This window comes from Hyla sarda, chromosome 1 (genome assembly GCF_029499605.1).
Source record: "Hyla sarda isolate aHylSar1 chromosome 1, aHylSar1.hap1, whole genome shotgun sequence".
Lineage (NCBI taxonomy): Eukaryota > Metazoa > Chordata > Amphibia > Anura > Hylidae > Hyla > Hyla sarda.
Window position 1 is genome coordinate 378,697,294 of NC_079189.1, and position 22,542 is coordinate 378,719,835.

At 41.5% G+C, this 22,542-nt stretch overlaps 1 protein-coding gene across 3 annotated transcripts in view; it reads right to left on the reverse strand.

Annotated features, from left to right (window-relative positions):
* Positions 1-22,542, reverse strand: part of SLC28A3 (solute carrier family 28 member 3) — a 142,440-nt gene that overhangs the window by 48,682 nt on the left and 71,216 nt on the right. For all 3 annotated transcript variants that reach the window (XM_056524232.1, XM_056524222.1, XM_056524241.1), the window contains exons 2-4: positions 12,912-13,001; positions 12,445-12,500; positions 8,330-8,421 (exon numbers count right to left, since the gene is read on the reverse strand). Coding sequence is in view for 2 of the 3 variants with exons in the window: in XM_056524222.1 (XP_056380197.1) it covers positions 8,330-8,421; positions 12,445-12,500; positions 12,912-13,001 (238 nt within the window). In the remaining variant the exon portion in view is untranslated. The remainder of the gene's footprint in view (positions 1-8,329; positions 8,422-12,444; positions 12,501-12,911; positions 13,002-22,542) is intronic.

Genomic DNA, 22,542 nt, shown 5'->3' on the forward strand with positions numbered 1-22,542 from the left:
TACATTATTAGAGTGTATGATGTCAGCATAAGCCCTAATAGGTATACAAAGATGGCAGATCTGGGGACAACCACATCCTCCTTCTTTGTCTTACCCCTTGCATGTCATTGTTACTTTTTCAAATTTACACTTTGGAAATGGATTGGATTGCTGAACCATCCTTCTGTGTTTGACTAAAATAAATGTACACTAACAAAATTTTCCTCAAAATTTAAGAAATGTACTATTTCACATAACCAGTGGGCATATCTGACTTTTGAATTACATTAAAGGGGTTGTCCATCAAAATAGAAACAACCTGTATAGGTTGCCAAAAAGTATAATAAAGCAGCTTACTAATATAACGTTATTAGCCATAGTGCAGAGAACTTCCATGTCACAGGCTCTCAAAGCAGTCTTCTCTGTCCCCTTCTCCCACCTTTCCTCATGTCAGCACACGACAAGACCAGTAATGTGAAGGGGCTGCTGGTATATACTGCTCATTTGATTTATAATTCATTATATAAGGCAGCAGGAAGCCTTCTCAGTTGCAATAGCTTCTGTCAGAATGGGCTTAATGCTGCCTTATCTAATGAATCATAAATCTAATGAGCAGTAAATACTAGCTGCCCCTTCACATCACTGGTCTCGTCCTGTACTGTCAGGAGGAGAGGGGGAGAAGGAACACAGCAGACTGCTTTAAGAAACTGTGATGTGATGTCACAGCTTACAAGGGAGCAGCACAGCTGATATGGACAGCACTATATTAGGAAGTTGCTTCATTGTACTTTTTAACACCAAAATCAGGTTGTTTCTTTCACTGTACAACTGCTTTAATAATACATCTTTCTAATGAAGAAATAATGTCAAATCTCTTTAAGTATTTAAAATCTTTACAAAGAAAAGGGGACATTTATCACACTCCTTAAAGTGCACTGGTTTAAACTTCCTTGATATAGCAAGAAGTGTACACCTCTTAAAATCTCATTTAGAACAACCTTTGACATGTTGTCCAGATATGTCAACAGTTTAAATTGTGAGCTACAGCTAGATGAAGTGCACAGCAATAAATGCCTCACTCCCTGACTGTCACTCAAACCCGTCACTTTCATTGTATTAGTTGACATGGAACATAAACTGTAAATAATTCGAAGTACAGAAATTGTTAGAAAAATAAATTGAATTAAAGGGGTTATCCAGGAAAAAACTTTTTTTTATATATATCAAGTGGCTCCAGAAAGTTAAACAGATTTGTAAATTACTTCTATAATTCTTAATCCTTTCAGTACTTATGAGCTGCTGAAGTTGAGTAGTTCTTTTCTGGCTCTCTGATGACACGTGTCTCAGAAATTGTCCAGAGTAGAAGAAAATCCCCATAACAAACCTCTTCTACTCTGTGCAGTTCCCAAGACAAGCAGAGATGTCAGCAGAGAGCACTGTTGCCAGACAGAGAAGAACAACTCAACTTCAGCAGCTGATAATTATTGGAAGGATTAAGATTTTTTAATAGAAGTAATTTACAAATCTGTTTAACTTTCTGGAAGCAGTTGATATAAAAAAAAAAAAAAAAGTTTTTTTTCCCCCTGGAATACCCCTGTAATGAAGACCAAGGAGTTGGTCTTAACTGGTACAAGTAGATGAATTCCGAGAAAGGAATAGCTGATAACAAATAGCTGAGGGATTTCTGTGAGATTAGCCAAGGACTGTGAAAGCAAGAAGTTGTCTTCTGATTAATTGATATGCATGTATAATTGTATAACCTGTGACATACACTCAGTATATACCCAGTGTATAAAAGGTGGGTAGCTTTTTAAAAAAAAATAAACAGATCAGCACATTATTGACTCCTTACCAGCTTGTCTGTGTATTCATTAATGTTGCTTTTCATTTGGCCAAATTATACCTCTTATCCTAATTTGGACCCACACAGGTTACCTGTAAGTGGATACTTATCCAGACCATAGTCTATGAAATGAAAAGGTATCATTTGCCGGGCAGCCAGGTAGTGAAGAGCACTACCACGCACTTCACCAGACTGTAGATCGCGATTGCAGCGGGAATGAGACCTAGTGCAATCAAAACTTTTGACATGTGTAGGCAACATTATTAAATAAGGCAGTAATGCTGTTCAAGCGCTGTGCTTCTAGTGTAAATTTCAGCTACAATTCATGCTACATCTGTAATCAGGGGCGAAGTGACAACACTCAGGGCCCCCAAACCAAAAAGAAAGGGCCCCCTGCGATGCTCTGCCACTGGTCACACTTCTGCCCCTATTTCACCCAAATCCCTCCACCACCCCTACACACAAAATAAACTAAATTTTATATATAAGAAACTTAACGTCAGGTAAAATTATTTTCCATGACAAATAATACCAGTATGCACGCAGTAAATATATATACCACCACACAATAACTGGATAATACCGCCATACTGTACTAAATAAAACTACTATACACAGACCAGTATACTATACAGGATCTGTATACAATGTAATTGATTATATACAGGACCATATGGCGGTAGATACCAGCTGTACAGAGATCTGTATACAATATAAGTGATTAAAGTTAGAGTCCCCCCAGTAGGTGTAGACAGCAGAGTTAGAGTCCCTCCACCAGTAGGTGTAGACAGCAGAGTTAGAGTTCCCCCCAGTAGGAGTAGGCAGCAGAATTAGAGCCCCGCCACCCAGTAGGTGTAGACAGCAGAGTAAGAGTGCCCTCACAGTAGGTGTAGGCAGCAGAGTTAGAGTCCCCCCAGTAGGTATAGGCAGCAGAGTTAGAGTCCACCCCCCAGAAGGTGTGGACAGCAGATTTAGAGTCCCCCTCAGTAAGTGTAGACAGCAGAGTTAGAGTCCCCCCAGTAGGTGTAGACAGCAGAGTTAGAGTCCCCCAGTAGGTGTAGGCAGCAGAGTTAGAGTCCCCCCCAGTAGGTGTAGACAGTAGAGTTAGATTTCTCCTTCAGTAGGTGTAGACAGCAGAGTTAGAGTCCCCCCCAGTAGGAGTCCCCCCAGTAGGTGTAGACAGCAAAGTTATAGTCCCTCCCCAGTAGGTGTAGGCAGCAGAGTTAGAGTCCCCCCCCCACCAGTAGGTGTAGACAGCAGAGTTAGAGTCCCCCCCAGTAGGTGTAGGCAGCAGAGTTATAGTCCCCTCCCCAGTAGGTACAGGCAGCAGAGTTAGAGTCCCCCCTCTGTAGGTGTAGACAGCAGAGTTAGAGTCCCCCCCAGTAGGTGTAGCAGCAGAGTTAGAGTCCCCCCCAATAGGTGTAGACAGCAGAGTTAGAGTCTCCTCCCCAGTAGGTGTAGGCAGAGGAGTTTGAGTCCCCGTTCCCCCAGTAGATATAGACAGCAGAGTTAGAGCCCCCCCAGTAGGTGTAGGTAGCAGAGTTAGAGTCCCCCCCTGCAGTAGGTGTAGGCAGCAGAGATAGAGTCCCCCTACCTCTCCAGTAGGTGCAGGCAGTCAATTTTCTCCCCCCTCTCCCTTCCCAGGTTGAAAATAAAAAAATAATAATGCTCACCTGATGTCCCATGCAGGGATTTTCTCCTCCGGAGCGTAGCAGTGCAGGCACGGACGAGTGACGTCATCGGTGCCTGCGCTGCATGGGGGTAGAGGTTACGTCTCCTCTTTGTAGGTCGCAGATGCGACTCACACAGAGGGGACAACTTATCCTGTATGTGCGTGTACTGCACATACAGGAGAAGGCAGTGTGTCTGCTGGGGATCCGGTTCATGTCCTGGATCCTCAGGAGTGGCAGCAGCGGCGGGCCCTGTACCCGGCCCGGCACTCGGACTACGTCCAATCGGACTGGCCGGTCAGTCCTCCCTTGTCTGTAATGTAAATGAGAATAAATCTGGCATGCACATAAAAAAGAAAAAGGGAGTGGGAGAGACAGATAGGGAGCGCAACTTGTGCCGTTACTCCGGTAAAATCCAGTGCAAGTACAGTAACAAGGTTATGGTAACCCGGGGATGTTGTACGTAGAGTACAACATCTATCAACGTATGTCACCCAATTCCAGGGTAAGGAGCCAGGAGCTGCCTGAGGAAATCCAATGCCGGAGATAGTCTCTGGGTGGTAGTGTAGAGCTGAAGGTATTCCATGGGAACGGAAAGAAATAAACCTCGTTGCGGCGCTCACCAGTCAATATGTTTCATATTGAAGCAGGAGGTAAGTAGTTCTTCAGAATAAAATAACCGATACGGACAGTAAAAATAATAAAAACGAATAGCGGTTTATTCAATAAAAGTAACAGACTACGCGTTTTGAGGGGCAGGACCCCCTCTTCCTCAGGTCCAATAGTCTGGACTATGCGACCTGAGGAAGAGGGGGTCCTGCCCCTTGCAACGCGTAGTCCATTACTTTTATTGAATAAACCACTATTCTTTTTAATTATTTTTTCCGTATAGGTCATTTTATTCTGAAGAACTACTTACCTCCTGCTTCAATATGAAACATATCGCCTGGTGAGCGCCGCAACAAGGTTTCTTTCTTTCCGTTCCCACGGAATACCTTCAGCAATAAATCTGGCACAGCATTCTGGGATACGACATTCCATTTATATTCTTGTACAACACTTTTCAATGACCTAAATACCATACGCATCATATCATTTTAAGCAGTGCATTTATTAACTTAAACGGTGCGACTCTTTCATGAATGGAAATCAAGAGACACCTTTTAGGTAGTCTATTTACTTGTCACCAGACCTTAATAAATGCATTACTCACTCAATAGTTGGATTGGCAAGCAATTAATCCTCCCAATGATCCCCCCCCCCAACTCAGAGGGCCAAGAGGAATAACACACTATGCAGGCAGGGGGCTGGGTAGTAGTGTTGGGTGCAAATTAAGGGCACTGAATAAACATATAGAGGTGGTGGAAGCAGGAAGAAAAGTTTGAGAAACCATTCCTTATTTATCTGTTATATAACATAGAATGAATATCTTATGATTATCATATTTTTCAGACCATAAGGCATTATTATTAGCAAGAAAACATCTTGCTATAAAAGTCCCTGCGCCTTATAGTCCAGATTTTTTTTGAGTTATATAAAAAAAACTGTATGGCCTTTTACAGACCTTTAAAGGGGTACTCCGCTGCCCTGCTTCCGGAGCTCCGCTCCCCAGCGTCCGGAAGTTTACTGTTCCAAATGTTGTGTGTGGGCTGCCGTGTTCAGAGCCGCCCCCTCGTGACGACACGCATACCCCTCAACGAAAGTCTATGGGAAGGGGGCGTGATGGCAGCCACGCCCCCTTCCCATATACTTTTGTTGAGGGGGCGGGAATGATGTCACGAGGGGCGGCCCTGAACACGGAAGCCCGCACACAGTGTTCGGAACAATAAACTTCCGGGTGCTGGGGAGCGGAGCTCCGGAAGCAGGGCAGTGGAGTCCCCCTTTAAGGCCTCCTTTTCGTATATACATCGTCCAGCATTTTTTCCCTCTGGTGCTGTAGAAAATGTGCCAGAGGGAAACTGATGCTAGAACTGATCACATTTATTTGAATGGGACAGTTCACATTCATCTGATGTGTCATCTTGCTGCGTTGTGCTACTGATAGTTTGCATCATGGATGATAAGCTCTATTGCACACTCCGTACCATTGCCCTATGTCTGTATTAGGTGTATTGCAATGGGGACATGCGCTTATACGGCACATATGGACAGAACATTCATACTGCATGTACGCCTATAGCTTTTATGCTGCACGTACGCTCACAGCATTTATACTGCTTGTACGCTCATTGCATTTATCCTGCTAATACAGTCTTGCATCTATACTGCACTTACGCTCATAGCATTATACTGAACGTATGCTCATAGCATTTTGATTGCACGGACACTGATAGCATTTATACTGCACTCATGCTCATAACATTTATATTGCACGCACTCTCATGGTGTTATAGTGTACATACGCTCATAACATTCATACTGTGCGCATGCTCATAGCATTTATACTGTACGCACGCTCACAGCATTTATACTGTTTGCACGTTCGTAGCATTTATACTGTATGCACACTCATAGCATTTATAATGTACGCACATTCATAGCATTTATACTGCACGCACACTCATAGCATTTATAATGTACGTAAGTTCTTAGCATTTATACTGCAGCCACGCTCACAGCATTTATACTGTACGTACGTTCTTAGCATTAATATTGAATGCATGCTCATAGCGTTTATACCGCACACATGCTCATAGCATTATACTGTACGCACGTTCATAGCATTTATACTGCTCGTCCACTCTTAGCATTCACGCTGCTCGTATACTCTTGGCATTTATACTGCAAATATATTTATAGAATTTATACTGCACACACACTCATAGCAGTCATACTGTAGGTACGCTCAAAGCATTTATACTGTGCATATGCTCGCAGCAAAAAAAAAACAAACATGTTGGGCCTGCCACGTTGGCAGGGGGATGCACTGCATAATTATTGTTACTGACACATTAGAGCTATAATATCACCTCCCATAGGTGGTAGTATACCCGTTATGCCTGCCACGCTGGCAGGGGGATGCACTGTGCATTGTTGTTACTGAGACCTTTTCAGAGCAACAATATCACGACTTTTACGTGGTAGTATACCTGTTATGTCTGCCACGTCTGCAGGGGGATGCACCACATAATTATTGTTACTGACACATTTTCAGAGCAATATGTGATGTCCTGTATATGCTATGCCTGTCACATCTGCAGGGAGTGGCATTGCATATTTGCTACTGACACGTTTTCAGAACAATAATATCAAGGCTCTTAGTCGGCAGTATTCCCGTTGTGCCTGCCACATCTGCAGGGGGATGTATTGAGTAGTATTTATTGTTAATGACACACCTTCAGGGCAATAATATCACGACTCATAGGAGGTAGTATACCTGTTATGCTTTCCACATCTGCAGGGTCAAATAATGCGTGCTTATTGTTACTGACACATATTCAGAGCAGTAATATCACAAACAGGTAATGGTAGGGAATCAAAGGACATTTTTAGGGGTTTTGGCCCTTTATGGGCGGGGTCCTGCAAGAGGTTGTAGTTCACTACTAACTATCATGTTAAGTACCATTATTCATACAGGTGCAAATACAACATTTACAGCCAGTCCAACAGATGTTACACAGGCTTTGTATGCCCCGGAAACCTGGTTCCTGGTTTTCTGTATTATTCTTCAAGGTCCAGTGTTTGGACGAGGTAAGTGATGATTGGTTTTCTCGACTACTGTCAGGTTTTTTGGCTCTCTATAGGCGTGCCCACTGTCGTGGTTTTGGGCACACTTCTGACCGCTAGTGGTATTTTATTATTATCGTTACTACTGTTATCATTATTACTGATATTACTACAGGTTGTAGTGATTAGTCTCAGGTAGCTTGTTCACGTTGTAGCCTCGACCACAAGTGAAAGCCTGTTAAGGCTGATTTTGTGGGAGGGGGCATGAGAGTATAAATAACGCCCCCCTGCATACAGGTCAAGGCATGTCCGGCGTTCGTTGACACCCAACAAACCCTCCCTTATTCTATCATTCTCCATCTAGGCCCTCTAGGCGTGCCCACGGTTGAGGTTTTATGCACACTTCTGATATTACTACAAGTTTTAGTGATTAGTCCCAGGCAGCTTGTTCATGTTGTAGCCTCGACCACAAATGTAAGCCTAGCCTAAACAGGCAAACAAAAACATCAACATAGCCTTAAAGTTTTTTCTTTCCAACATATTTCTTTACAATCTTGTAAGACACATGTAGAAATATAGATACATTACACAAATTTCTCACTGAATATTTCTGATTGTTTACTAAACAAAGTAGATAATTTTTTATTTTTCAAAAAAAAAAAAAAAAGGGGGCAGCATGCTAACTAGATTTGGAAACCTCTATTCTAATTGATCAGAGAAGGATGATCTAAATGGCTAACTAATGTAACTGCTGTACAAGACACGCATCAATGGAATGGTAGGTGTACATGTAGGGGAGATTTATCACAACCTGTGCAAAGGAAAAGTCGACCAGTTGCCCATAGCAATCAATCAGACTGCTTATTTCATTTTGCAGAGGCCTTGGTAAATATGAAAGAAGCGAGCTGATTGGTTGCTATGGGCAACTGGGCAAATTTTCCTCTGGACAGATTTTGATAAATCTCCCCCGTAGTCTTTGCTTCCTGATGGCTCTCCTGTAAGATCAAGTAAGCATATGTACTTAGTAAAACTGCATTATGTCCCTGTCTGGTTAACACCATAAGCCTAGCTTTCCGCAATGTTTTTATTCATCACATTGGCCTGCTGATCATTGTTTTTCATTATGAATGGAGCCTAAGAACTGTCTTGCACTGGGATCATTCATTCTTACCTGCCACCAAAATGCCATAGATCACATATTTAATAATGTTTTTATGTTTGTTGTAAAAAGAACATACGGCATCATATCTCTCTTCAAAGCATCTGTGAAAGGAAATATATATTAAGATCAAGAATTAAACATTATGTAAACCAACCTATGTATTAAGATCAACGTTTGATGAAAATTACTTTCTAAAAGCAGCAACAGAATTGGTTGTATTTATAGCAAACATAGAAGCCATGTAATAACTGTGCTACTCTGCATCAATCACAATGAATACATTGTATAAATGTGATATTGAAGGACAATTCAAGGTTGGGTAGTCACTATGCCCAAGGTTGTACCAAACTTTGGGACAACAATAAAGGCCCAGCAGAAGAAAACCCCATTTGAAGGGGAGTTTGCTGCTAGAGTCTATTTCTTACAAGTGAATTAACAAATCATTTATAGGGATGTTGTAGTAAAAGTTAGTAGGAGAAGGATGGTCCATCTGGCAGAGCACTACAGCTTATGTCTCACTGCTCGCTATAGCGCTGCAGCATGTGGACACAGTTTGTCCCTCAGCATATCAACAGGATCTAGGTGCTCTGTGTTGCATGTAATGCACATCGATAACAGTCTATATAGTAGAAATCAAGACTACGGAGCACCCACCAATTTGTTAAAAAACGACTTCTTTTTTCCAACCTTATGTGGAAGATGTCCAGCGGGAAGGGGTGGAACAGAACACGAAGTATAAATCGTTTCATACCACTAAGGTACTTAAAAAGTCTCCACTTAGGGCAACAAAACAATCATAGCCTTCTATTACTTAAAGGGAATGTGTTAGCGGAAAAATGACCTATTGTTTAACCTCTTAATGATGCAGGGCATACCTGTACGCCCTGCACCCGGTCCCGGTATACAACCTGGGGTCACGCCACGACGTGCGTCATACCGGGTTGGTCCCGGTGGCTAATGACAGCCGGGACCCTGGGCTAATTACATGCGGCACCAATCATTATGCCACGTGCTATTAACCCTTTAGATGCGACGTTCAAACTTGATCACCGTGTCTAAAATGAAAGTAAAAGCTTCCTGGCAGCTCAGTCGGGCTGATCGGGACCATCGTGGTGAAATCACGATGTCCCGATCAGCTAGAATGCGAGCGGAGGTCCCCTCACCTGCCTCCGTTACGTCCGATCGGTGATTGATTGCTCCAAGCCTAAAATCCAGGCTTGAGCAATCGACCACCGATAACACTGATCTTCGCCGTGTCAATGCATGGCAATGATATGTGTATGAGATCGGTATGTTCAGTGTCATAGCCACTAGGGGGGATATTACACTGCAAAAAAAATAAAAAATAAAAGTTAATAAAGATCATTTAACCCCTTCCCTAATAAAAGTAAGAATCACCCCCCTTTTCCCATAAAAAAAAAAAACTGTGTAAATAAACATATGTGGTATCGCCACGTGCAGAAATGTCCCGACTATAAAATATATCATTAATTAGACCGCAAATAGCGTATTTTTGGTCACTTTTTATATCATGAAAAAATTTATAAAAAGCTATCAAAAAGTCCGATCAATATATAAATGGTACCAGTAAAAATTTCAGATCACGGCGCAAAAAATATGCCTCATATTGGCCCATTAGTGGAAAAATAAAAAAAGTTATAGGGGTCAGAAGATGACAATTTTAAACGTATACATTTTCCTGCATGTAGTTATGATTTATTTTAGAAGTAATACAAAATCAAACCTACATAAGTAGGGTATCATTTTAACCGTATGGACTTACAGAATAAAGATAAGATGTCATTTTTATCGAAAAATGAATTGCGTAGAAACAGAAGCCCCCAAAAATTACAAAATGCCATTTTTTCTTCAATTTTGTTGCACAATTAATTTTTTTCTGCTTCGCCGTGGATATTTTGGTAAAATGACTAATGTCACTACAAAGCAGATTTGGTGGCACAAAAAATAAGCCATAATATGGAATTTTAGGTGCAAAATTTAAAGCGTTATGATTTTTAGAAGGTGATGAGGAAAAAATGAAAATGCAAAAACGGAAAAACCCTGCGTCCTTAAGGGGCTAATTCCCATTTTTATGTCAAGTATAGATACAGATATTGATATGTCCTGAGTGTATGTGTACTACTGATCAGAGAAGGTTTCAGAATCATTGGTATGACCCATTTTAACAGTTGCCTTATTCATAGACCAACTCAGTGGTATAGCTAGATTTGGTGTCACCCAGGGTGGTACAAAATGGTGTTACCAACTGCTCCCCTCCCAAGGTATTTTTTTCCCATATAACACTGGGGCGGCTTTCTGAAGGAACTACGGCCGAGTCAAAGGGGTACTCCGGAGGAAAACTTTTTTTTTTTTTTAATCAACTGGTGCCAGAAAGTTAAACAGATTTATAAATTACTTCTATTAAAAATCTTAATCCTTCCAGTACAGCTTATTAGCTGCTGAATACTACAGAGGAAATTATTTTCTTTTTGGAACACAGAGCTCTCTGCTGACATCACAAGCACAATGCTGACATCTCTGTCCATTTTTGGAACTGTCCAGAGCAGCATATGTTTTCTATGGGCATTTTCTCCTACTCTGGACAGTTCTTAAAATGGAAAGAGGTGTCAGCAGAGAGCACTGTGGTCCAAAAAGAAAAGAATTTCCTCTGTAGTATTCAGCAGCTAATAAGTACTGGAAGGATTAATATTTTTTAATAGAAGTAATTTACAAATCTGTTTAACTTTCTGGCACCAGTTGATTTAAAAGAAAAGTTTTCCCCCGGAGTACCCCTTTAAAACTTTGCATGCTATCCATACACTAGCTGCATAGTATACCCAACATGTGTAAGAACCTATACATTGTAGTGCAGCACAGCTAAGGTCAGCCACAGTAATGACCCACTTGGGGGTGTCACCTAGAGTAGCAATGCTACTGATCCAACATGATCTATGATTAAGAGAACTGTAAAATCACATCAGACGTAGCCATGTGTTTTTCTTGGATATGTGAACATGCTTTTAATCTGACATAATAAAGCAAGACAATTTATCAGATAGTAAAATACCGTATTTATCGGCGTATAACACGCACTTTTTAGGCTAAAATTTTTAGCCTAAAGTCTGTGTGCGTGTTATACGCCGATACCCCCCCAGGAAAGGCAGGGGGAGAGAGGCCGTCGCTGCCCGCTTCTCTCCCCCTGCCTTTCCTGGGGTCTAGAGCGCTGCTGTCGGCCCTTTTCACCCCCTGGTTATCGGCGCCGCTGCCCGTTCTGTCCCCCTGACTATCGGTGCCGGCGCCGATAGCCAGGGGGAGAGAAGCGGCGCCGACAGCCAGGAGGAGAGAAGGGGCAGCGGCACCCATTGCCGGCGCCGCTGCCCCGTTGCCTCCCCCCATCCCCGGTGGCATAATTACCTGAGTCGGGTCCGCGCTGCTCCGCTGCTCCAGGCCTCCGTCGTTGCTATGCGCTGAAGGGCGCGGCGCATGACGTCAGAGCGCCGCGCCGTGCATAGAAACAACGCCGGTCCCCAGCGTCGTTGCTATGCACGGCGCGGCGCTCTGACGTCATGCACCGCGCCGTTCAGCGCATAGCAACGACGGAGGCCTGGAGCAGCAGAGCAGCGCGGACCCGAGCAGCGCAGACCCGACTCAGGCCTGGAGAAGCGCGGACCCGACTCAGGTAATTATGCCACCGGGGATGGGGGGAGGCAACGGGGCAGCGGCGCCGGCAATGGGTGCCGCTGCCCCTTCTCTCCCCCTGGCTGTCGGCGCCGCTTCTCTCCCCCTGGCCATCGGCGCCGGCACCGATAGTCAGGGGGACAGAACGGGCAGCGGCGCCGATAACCAGGGGGTGAAAAGGGCTGACAGCAGGGCTCTAGACCCCAGGAAAGGCAGGGGGAGAGAAGCGGGCAGCGTCGGCCTCTCTCCCCCTGCCTTTCCTGGGGGTATATCGGGGTATACACGCGCACACATGCACCCTCATTTTTTCATGGATATTTGGGTAAAAAACTTTTTTTACCCAAATATCCTTGGTAAAATGAGGGTGCGTGTTATAGGCCGGTGCGTGGTATACCCCGATAAATACGGTATGTGTTAAATGTTGCAAAGCAGAATAGCCAAGTTACCTTTTATGCTTTGAGTCTCCTTTATTATATTTAGTAGATAATGTATCATCATCAAGCTGAAATGAAAAATACAAAAAAAAAACTGAGAGAAACATAAAAAAAAATAATCTACCATGTTTACATGAATAACCATATCAGAAGGGAAAGCATATTGCCAGGTTTTGTCATCACTTTATGTTTGGTGTGGACTGATTTCTGGGGCTCCCACTGATCCTGAGAATGAAAGGAACATAGTGCCAATTCAGCACTAATGGGCCGCAGAGCTAATTCTTCTTTCTAAAGATCTGTGGGGGTCTCAGATTATAAACACCCATGATCACAAAATGAAGTATCCTAGCAATGTGTCATCACTTTATGACACGAGAACTGCCCTTTAACTAGAAAAGAATGAGAAACACATCTATCTGAAATTGTAAAGTCTAACAAACCGAAAGAAAACAAATCATTCATGTTAACTATTCTCTTACCTGAGTAATAATTACCGAGTCTCCATTAATTTGTTTCCTGTTCTGAAGATCATTGCTGTTTGGTTCATCGCTATGAGGAAATTCATTACTCTGTAAAGAATGAACATGTATTATGTAAATGGAGAGTCATTATAGAAAACCCATATCATTTCGCAATCCTCAAGTTCTTCAAGAGAGGCTGAGACATTACCTATTATAGTATAGTATACAATTTACATTAGAATAAAAATGGCCAGGCTGTTAGACCTTAATATAGCATTTAATAACTTACAGCATACCTGTTACTGAAAAAATGGTTGACATGACCTAGGGACAATCAAAAGTTTTATTGGTCAGATCCTGACCAATGAAAAGAATGACCAGGGAGATAAGCGTGCCACATGCTCTGTGTCTACGAGACCTGAACAGTTCCATAGGCTTATAAGTCAAGTTACTAGGTCACGTGACATGGAACCATAAGAGAACTTGCTTAGCTGCACATTTCAAGCCTCGTTTCAAGAACATTTTGGGTCTAAACATTGATGAAAACGTTTGATATGTCTCATTTGTCTTCATATCAATGCCCAAACCTCTATGTTTATTTGCAGCAAGCTTCAAAAAAGTTCACTCAAATTGTAATGTTTTCCATGTCTACACCTTTAAATAGGATAATTGGTTTATTTTGTACAATCATTTTTATGAAAGTATTTTATTAAATAGTTTTTTTTAAAGTGCTTTCTAAACACAATGGTGCCTACCTAAAAGATGACCAAAAGCTCTGTAATGTCACTTTTGCCAACTGTCTATGTGAACAGCATTATTCATTATACAAAGATTGAAAAAACAAGTGCTTTTATAGTTAGTATAGAGGTGTAGCTAAACAACTGTTAAAAGCACAGAGGCTGCTGTGTGCATGATATCTTAGAAAAAAGGATCAGCTCAAAAAGCATCTAACAAGGCTCCAGAACTGCAGCTTATACTGTTGTATGGTCAGGCGTCTTGCTGCACGAGGCCATATGTTCTCAAAAAGTGTTTGCTAAGTGTTGACACTGCTCTTGCATAAATCCTCAGGCGACACCAGGGTACAAAGCATCAATGGTTTATTGTTAAAAATAAAATAATAAAATAGCAATGACGCGTTTCGGGATATTGAAACTCCCTTCCTCAGATGGCAAGTACATACTGTCCTTATATGCCCCAAAATGGCGTCAAAATGGACATCTGTGAGGAGTTGGAATATCATACAAATGAGACAAATAAAACCTAATACACGTAAAAAATATAGGCATTATATCATCAGAGTGTAAAATGCATCATGAACATGAACAGAGCTAAATAGTGTAAAGTTAAAGTTTGGACAGCAAGGTCTTCTGAATAGGGACATAGATTAGCACAACCATACTGTACAGTACAGTGTTTTATCATTGTAGGAAAACTTGTTACCCATTTATTGTACACAGTAATCTACATAATTGTTTCTTATTTATTGAAGTGACTAACTCTGACTTTTCTCTAGAGTTTGGCCTAATTCACATCAAGCTATCAAACCTAATAACTGGTTGATTCATGCGGTATATCTTTTCAACACCCATAAGCATTTCCTTGTTTACATGGGATTGTAGTAACTTAAAGTAAGACAAGGACAAATGTTTATAATCAAATAATAGGACTGGACAAGAAAGTAAATTACATTATGATAACTGACATCTAGGCTGGAAACAAATGTTACTTTGTTAAAAATGAAACATAGAAGTTAATTACCATGTAACAACCTCTTACTGTTTATTGTTGCTGCCTACTGTGTGACCTTTCAGGACAAGGACTAAGAACCGCGATCTCTAATACATTGAGTTTAATTTCCACAAATCTTAAACATACATATGCCAATTGGCTTTACATATGTAGTCACAGTCAACAACCTTCTACTGTTGACTACTAGATCCCTGCCAGATGTGCTGCAGATCATAGACAGCAAAGGTCCCCTGTACAACATCAGTTTATGAACAAATTATGGGCCCCTTAGTCTCCTGTCACTTATCATGGAGCAGCCTTTTCTGTAAAGATCCAACAGTAATTGTGAGCCAGGAAATCCATTAACACAGTATGTTTGACTCTGGTAACATATTTTATTCTAAAAAGTCATCTTTTCTAGCTTTTACACCGAAGGCCAATAAATATTGCTAGCTGAGAAATATTTAATACAATAATTTCACCTAACAACCTTAAATAATATGCACATTGGCCTGACTAACCTAATAGCACAGTTGTAGGAGAAGGGATGAGGACTACATGGCATTTTGCCCCATGGATGCATAGGATGAGAAAATAGGAACACTGAGATGACATCAGGGTAGCCCAGTATACCTGCTACCAGCAAGATCCCATGATCGCAGGTTAGCCAATCATTGTATACAGTTCCCAGGCTTATCAGAAAACAGCATATGGGTGAATCTAAAAGTAGTGCGAAAACCCTATGCAGTGCATTAAAGCGCCCATCTTAGACAGAAAAGCTGAGCAGTGAGCCCACACAGAACAACTTAATGTGGTACTACAGGGCCAATCAATTGAAAACTTGCAAACTAAAACACAAAGCAATTTGAGGCGTTGTGCAGTGGCCTGGACTGGCCTGCATTAGTGTGTATAGTGATTCTGCTGCACTACATATCCCAGCATTGTAATTGTACAACGAGCTCCTCAAAAGCTTCCACCCTACAACACAAAGCAATTAGTACACATCATGGTGCAGGGGTCTGCGCTGGCCTGCATTTCTGTGTCCAGTGATTCTGCTGCTGCAAAGGAGAGGGTGGGCCGCTCCATGCAGTTGTCGGTGTGCAGCATAGTGCATACCATGGTAGATACTTGGAGCAGTAGCTATGACCAGGGTCAATACATGTCTTTTACAGCCCCTAGGTAAACATCCTGCAGCTCCGCTGCAACAATGCCAGGAAATAGTGACTCCTCCATGGTTGTGCCGATTTTGTTCAACTTCTGACACCTGCCTCCTAGCCTCATCCAGGTCCTCCTCCACAGACATCTTGTAGTCCCCCACCGGGCAGAGCATAGCTTACCTTCCTCCTTCCTTTCATTGCTGCAATGTGAAGCGCTGCCACACTCTATTACATCTGATAAGCCTGGGCAAGAACTGCCACACAGTGGAGGAGCTGCTGCCCTGTCCGCAGCAGAAAGTTTCACATTGGCTCTCTGCTGGTAATCTGAGTTTTGGTAACGTGGTCACCAATAACGACACAAACCTTGTGGCTGTGCTTTGTCTGGGTGGAATGACACACTCTCCCTGTATGGCACATGTGCTAAATCTTGTTGGAAAACATTTCATGAAAAACTGTGATGTTCTGGCTATATGCAGGGAAGTTTGCATTCGGTTTAGCCATTCTTATGCCTTTAAACATGCCATCACAGACATACAGTTCCAAAATGGTCTTTCCCTACACAGCCTCATTTGCAACATTCCAGCATAGTGAAACTCAACATTACACATGATTGTTTTGATCGCCTGTACCAGCAGACAAGGCAGTGAGAGATTACCTAATGCCACAGACAGACAGCTTTTGGAGCCAGTGTGACTTTCAGCTCAGACAGCTAATCAGAGACACATGTCACGTGCTTTGGACATTCAAAGAGGCAACATTATTTGTCAGCAAAGTCAACAGAGGAATTAGAGATGTTAAATCGCTAATATTTCTCCTGGATCAAACACTCTTGATGATGATAGAGCAAGGAGGGATGAAGGATTTTTCACATCTGGCTTGTAGCAGTATGGATGTCCTTCTTAAGCATGAGTTGGATAAGGAGGAAGAGGATTTGGAGATGAACTCTGTCAAAGGGATAGGGGATGAGGACCCTACACAAAGTAACAGTGATGATTATAACAACTAGACATGTGCAATTCGTTTCGTCACGAATGCAAATTTATACGAATGTTACCGTTTTCGGACGTTCGGATTGATCCGAACGCATGAAAACATATTTGGAACTTTTCCGAATAACCACAATAATGTGAACATCAGATTAACAAATACATTCGTAAAATAACTAATGCATTTGTAAAATAACGAATGCATTCGTTAACCGTTCAACGAAAGTAAATAATTAATTTGATTTTTCAATTGGTCCTTGGGAGTCACATAATCTGAGTTCATTGTCACATGATACCTTTTAGCCAATTAGCTTATTCCAGTCGATCCCCACTGTATCACAGACAGTGAGGCTGTTTAATTGGTTGTGAGGTAGTCCTGTGAGTGCCTGGTGTTACTGTGTGGAGTGTGGAGTCACTGGATTTGCAGAAATGGACAGTTTACCTGAGGAAAACTTGGCTTCTGGCACAGAGACAACTGCAAAACAAGCTAAGGTAACACCTGCTATTTTTTTTACAAGAGAGGATCAGCAATGCCTGCGTTAAAAATAAGCGTTAGAAATAAGCATTAAAACGAATAACGAAATTGTCCGAAAACTAAAATGAAACGAATGATATATATATAACGAAAAGATTCGAAATAACGAATGCATCCGACAGCCGAAGCTTCCAAATAGAACCAAAAAAAGAATAAAACTAATTACTGTATCCCGAAGGTTTATCAGAATCCAAAAAAATGTAACCGAAAAAAACCTAAACGAAACTAACATTTTGGTCCTGCAGAAATGGACCGTTTACCAGAGGAAAACTTGGCTTCTGGCACAGACACAAATGCAAAACAAGCTAAGGTAACACCTGCTATTTTTTTTACAAGAGAGGATCAGCAAGGCCTGCCTTAAAAATAAGCGTTAGAAATAAGCATTGAAACGAATAACGAAATTGTCCGAAAACTAAAATGAAACGAATGATATATATATAACGAAAAGATTCGAAATAACGAATGCATCCGACAGCCGAAGCTTCCAAATAGAACCAAAAAAAGAATAAAACTAATTACTGTATCCCGAAGGTTTATCAGAATCCAAAAAAATTTTACCGAAAAAAAACTAAACGAAACTAACATTTTGGTCCTGCAGAAATGGACAGTTTACCAGAGGAAAACTTGGCTTCTGGCACAGACACAAATGCAAAACAAGCTAAGGTAACACCTGCTATTTTTTTTTACAAGAGAGGATCAGCAAGGCCTGCGTTAAAAATAAGCGTTAGAAATAAGCATTAAAACAAATAACGAAATTGTCCGAAAACTAAAATGAAACGAATGATATATATATAACGAAAAGATTCGAAATAACGAATGCATCCGACAGCCGAAGTTTCCAAATAGAACCAAAAAAAGAATAAAACTAATTACTGTATCCCGAAGGTTTATCAGAACCAAAAAAAATTTAGCCGAAAAAAAAAACTAAACGAAACTAACATTTTGGTCCTGCACAAGTCTAATGACAACGATGAAGTCCATGATGAACAACCTTGGCAGTAAAGAATGGAGCTAGAACCAGCTGGGCCCTCAGAGAGGCTGGCAAGGATGGCGAGCTGTATGCTTTCTTGCTTGCACACTGACAGGTGTATTGTGTGCATAAAGGAAAGAGATGAGTACTGGAAAGCCACACTCTAAGACACTTGATATAAAGCCAGAATGGGGGATTTTTCCCCTTTTGAAAAGGAGGATAAAAGGGTTTTTTATGGGGAAAAGCTACATTGCCAGCTTGCCATGGCTTTCCAGGACCAAATACCTGCCGAATGGGGACCCACTCTCTACTCCCTGCTGAGTCAACACTTCACTCCATCTGCCAGTACTACCTCTGCAAGAGGTGGGAGTAGCAGCAGCCGCAACATCTTCCCACTGGAGTAAATCATGATGATGAACCTTTTACATCCGGTATTCTTATCTGGCATGAATTGTCACTAAAAGGATGCCAGTACTACCCCTGCAAGATGCAGCAGCAGCGAAATATTTTCAGCTTTTAATACAAAAGCTGTTTTTTTTTTCACTATTTTGGGACATCAATCAGGTTGCAACTCCCAAATGGGAGAATTTTGATGGCTTTTCATACAAAAACTATTTCTTCACTATTCTGGGACACAAATCCTGTTGCTTCTCCCAAAAACGTGGATTAAGTTAGAACTTATTTGCCGCAAACCAAACTTTTTTGAAAAGTTCTGAGAGCCTGGCAAACTGATCTTTACAAAAGTTTGTACAACTCTAATATGGACATCTACACACTAATTTTTTTTTTAATTATTCATTTGTTTCCAGAATGCAAAATAAAACGACTTTGTAAATGTTCTTCAATAAACATTATCTACCATTTAGCTGCTTCTCAGAGAAAAACAAGATAAGTAGTACAAATCTTTCATAAAAGGAAACTGTAAGCTGTAGTTATACATACTCATTTATTACTAATGACCCTGCCTTACTGAATTGAAGCCAAATAGCTATAAAGTCAAATTATAATTTAGGCTGTTGAAACCAATCTTACAAGCTGGTTTAGACAGTGTATGAAGCAAGAGGAAGTCCTATTACTACTGAAACTGCTGAAAAGAAAAACATGATTCATGTATACAACTCCCTGTTTCAGTAAAGGAATTAGCTAATGATATCTCTATCTACAGTAAAACAAAAAACAGAAAGAATTTAAGATGCAATAAAGAGTAATTTAAAAAAGGCTTAGAATGATCACAAGCATTGGTGATATATTGCTAGCATATGCAGTGAATGTCTATTTGTTGGGGGTCTAACCAATGTTACCCACATTTATCACAGGGTAAGAGTGCTGAAGTGGTAGCAGCAACAGAAATCCACTGTAACACAATATAACACAGGTTATCAAAACCTGTGCAGAGGAAAGGTAGAGCAGTAGTGTAAAGTGACCAATGAGATTGTTGCTTTCATTTTTACTGACAAGAGCCTAATTTCCTGACTTCTGCCTTATCCCTTATACCTGCTTGGTTCTCCAGTGTATGACCTGGACTGATGACCACACCCCTGTCTGCTGATCAAGCCTGCCTCACCTGACTGCATCTGACCTCCTTAGCTCTGCTGTACTAACAGCAGTGCTACATCAGGCTCTGCTTGCCACGAAAATACAATCTGTGACCTCAGCTTGCCCCTTTGCCTGTATCCCTGGTGCTTATCTCCTGGGCATTCTGGCCTGCCTGGCCAGTGGCCACATAATTGGAACCACTCTTGGATTAGCAACCTACTGTCTCCCCTTCAGCTAAAGTCCAGCCTTTGTATCCTGGAGCGAGATAATGGGTGAAAACTAGTTGAACTCCGCTCCCAATTTGACCAAAGCCAAATCGATAAGTGGCCCTGTTGGGGCATTGCAGTCCACAACAGTACCCAGGCAGACTGGCGTGTTTAAACAGAGCTCAATTTGTACAATGGAGTTTAAAGTGTGCCAAGAAAATATCCTCCCCACATCATTACTCCACCACCACCTCTCAGCAACCTCTCTGCAGCCCTATTGCATTCTATGTTACTGCTATAGCGCATGTGCAGTAGTAGGAGCTGCAGAACATTCACAGCTGCTGAGCCATTATTATGGCTGTGACAGTGTGCTTTCTCAAAGGCACTGTTATCTCTAAATGTAAGTATACAAATAGCAATGTAGAGTTTACACAGTAATCATTATATTTCCATATAGAAAACAGTGCCTTTGAGCAATGTCATGTGCTGTGATGATAAGTCAATGAAAAACATTAACACTCTGTCCCCAGTATGGTTCACAGGGAGCAGTAGAATCTTCAAAAGCAGTAAATCCCAGTACTTCCTTGTAGTCTCCTTAGTTAACTTTAGTACTGCCTTGCAACAGCCAGCCATATCTCAAGAAAAAAAACTACAAGGGAATGCTGGGATTTATTGCTTTTGAGGGCAGCCCTGATAAGATCTGTGCAGCTAGGAGCATGTGAAGCTTAAACAGAGCAGAAATGAACAGTTTGCCTGCTAGGTGTGTTTGATCCATAATGTAAAAAATGCTTCTATTCCCTAGTGCCAATTGTCAAAGAGGCATTTCTAATCCACTGAAGTGCTGAGGGCTCTAACATCTCCTCACTCCCCCTCCCATCCCTGTCCATGTTTGATTGACAGGAATCATCTTCCAATGCCAATCCCTGTTTCTAAATCCCATTCCTGTGTCTCCCCATACCATGTGTTACCTTGCCGTAACTATTACCTAACATTGTTAGCAACTTGGAATGGGAACTGCAGGTGACAGATTCCCTGGGATACAATTTTATTTAGACCTCTTAAAGAATAGGAGGACTTCTAATATAATAATCCCTTTCCCTATGACACCCACTGAATGAAGTGAAACTACATGTAACCTGCAGTACTGTTCAATCCCATACATACCCCTTCTTCACCCCCTACATTGAAGAGAGATGTTTCTTCTGTTGCATCAATGTCACATATGTAGTTTGGTGGGTGCCACAGGAAGGGAGGGATTTTATATTGTTTTTTTTTTTATTTCTCAAACATGGTATTGCAAGAGAAATAACATAGCTAAATAAAAAATATCTAATTCATATCTTTTAGAAATGTACTTTGGGAAATATTACTTATTGTACTGTCATGCATTTTTCTTGGTCAGTTCAATATTTTCTAAGCTGGGTGTACATGAACATAATATTGATGCATTTAAAGGGGTTATCTGGTGAATTTTTTTTGTGGTAATTTTCCCAGCTTACCTTATAATAATAAACGAATAAACCACCTCTCTCGATCCCTGGTAGCCTCTGGTATCAGGACACCCCCTCTACGGCCAGTCTCCACTGAGTCTTTTTCCTGGAGCCTGCCAAAACTGTAGATGTGACGTTGCAGCACTGCTCAGCCAATCACTGGTTGCATTGATGTCGTGCCGTGGTTAGTGATTGGCGAGCCACATTGTAAATCCCTTAAGCTGCAGACACTACGCTTTGTAGCTCGGGGGAAAGCAGTGTCACTGGCTAAAGGCAAATTGCCCTGATACCAGAGGATACAAGGGAACGGAGGAAGGTAAGTTAAAGTTTTTATTATTAGGCAGGCTGGGCATATTATTACAAAAAAGTCTTTCACTGGATAACCCTTTTTAACATTCACATAATTGCATTTATGCTGACTTGCACTTATTTCCCCATTGGCAAATATCAGAATAATAATTTTCAGACCGAGAGAAGTTTGGAATTTGTAAAAGTGGAAAGACATGTATTATAAGATAAATGCCAGGCCATGGCAGTTTCTAGGCAATTTGGTGAAAAGCGTGAATCTCAAACATTACAACCATTTTGTGGGGTGTCCATAAGAAGGATATGAGTTGTATTTCAGGGTAGCTTGGTGGCCTCAGTCTATGTGTTCATGGTAGCTTTGTGATTTGGCTAAACCCTGTATGCCCCCCCCCCCCCCCCTGTGGGCCCTACAAATTTGGTAAATGGGGATCTGTACAATAATGACCCCAGGGTACTCTATAGTGTGTTGCCTGGGTACTAGTGTGCACATGATGGCATGAGCAAAATAACTTGGTCCAGACACGTGAGGAAACTTGAAAACATGAATGATCTTTTCTTGAAAGTCCACTGTGCATGCTAATACAATACAGTAAGGGTAGTGGTAGGAGAAGTTTACAGTCTTTAGGCAAGATGCATGAGATTTGGAGCATATCCCATTGAGTAACTTTTGTAGCAGAAATACTGTAAGAATGTCATTAAAACACTATGAGCACTTGTAGTGTTGCTATAGGTTAC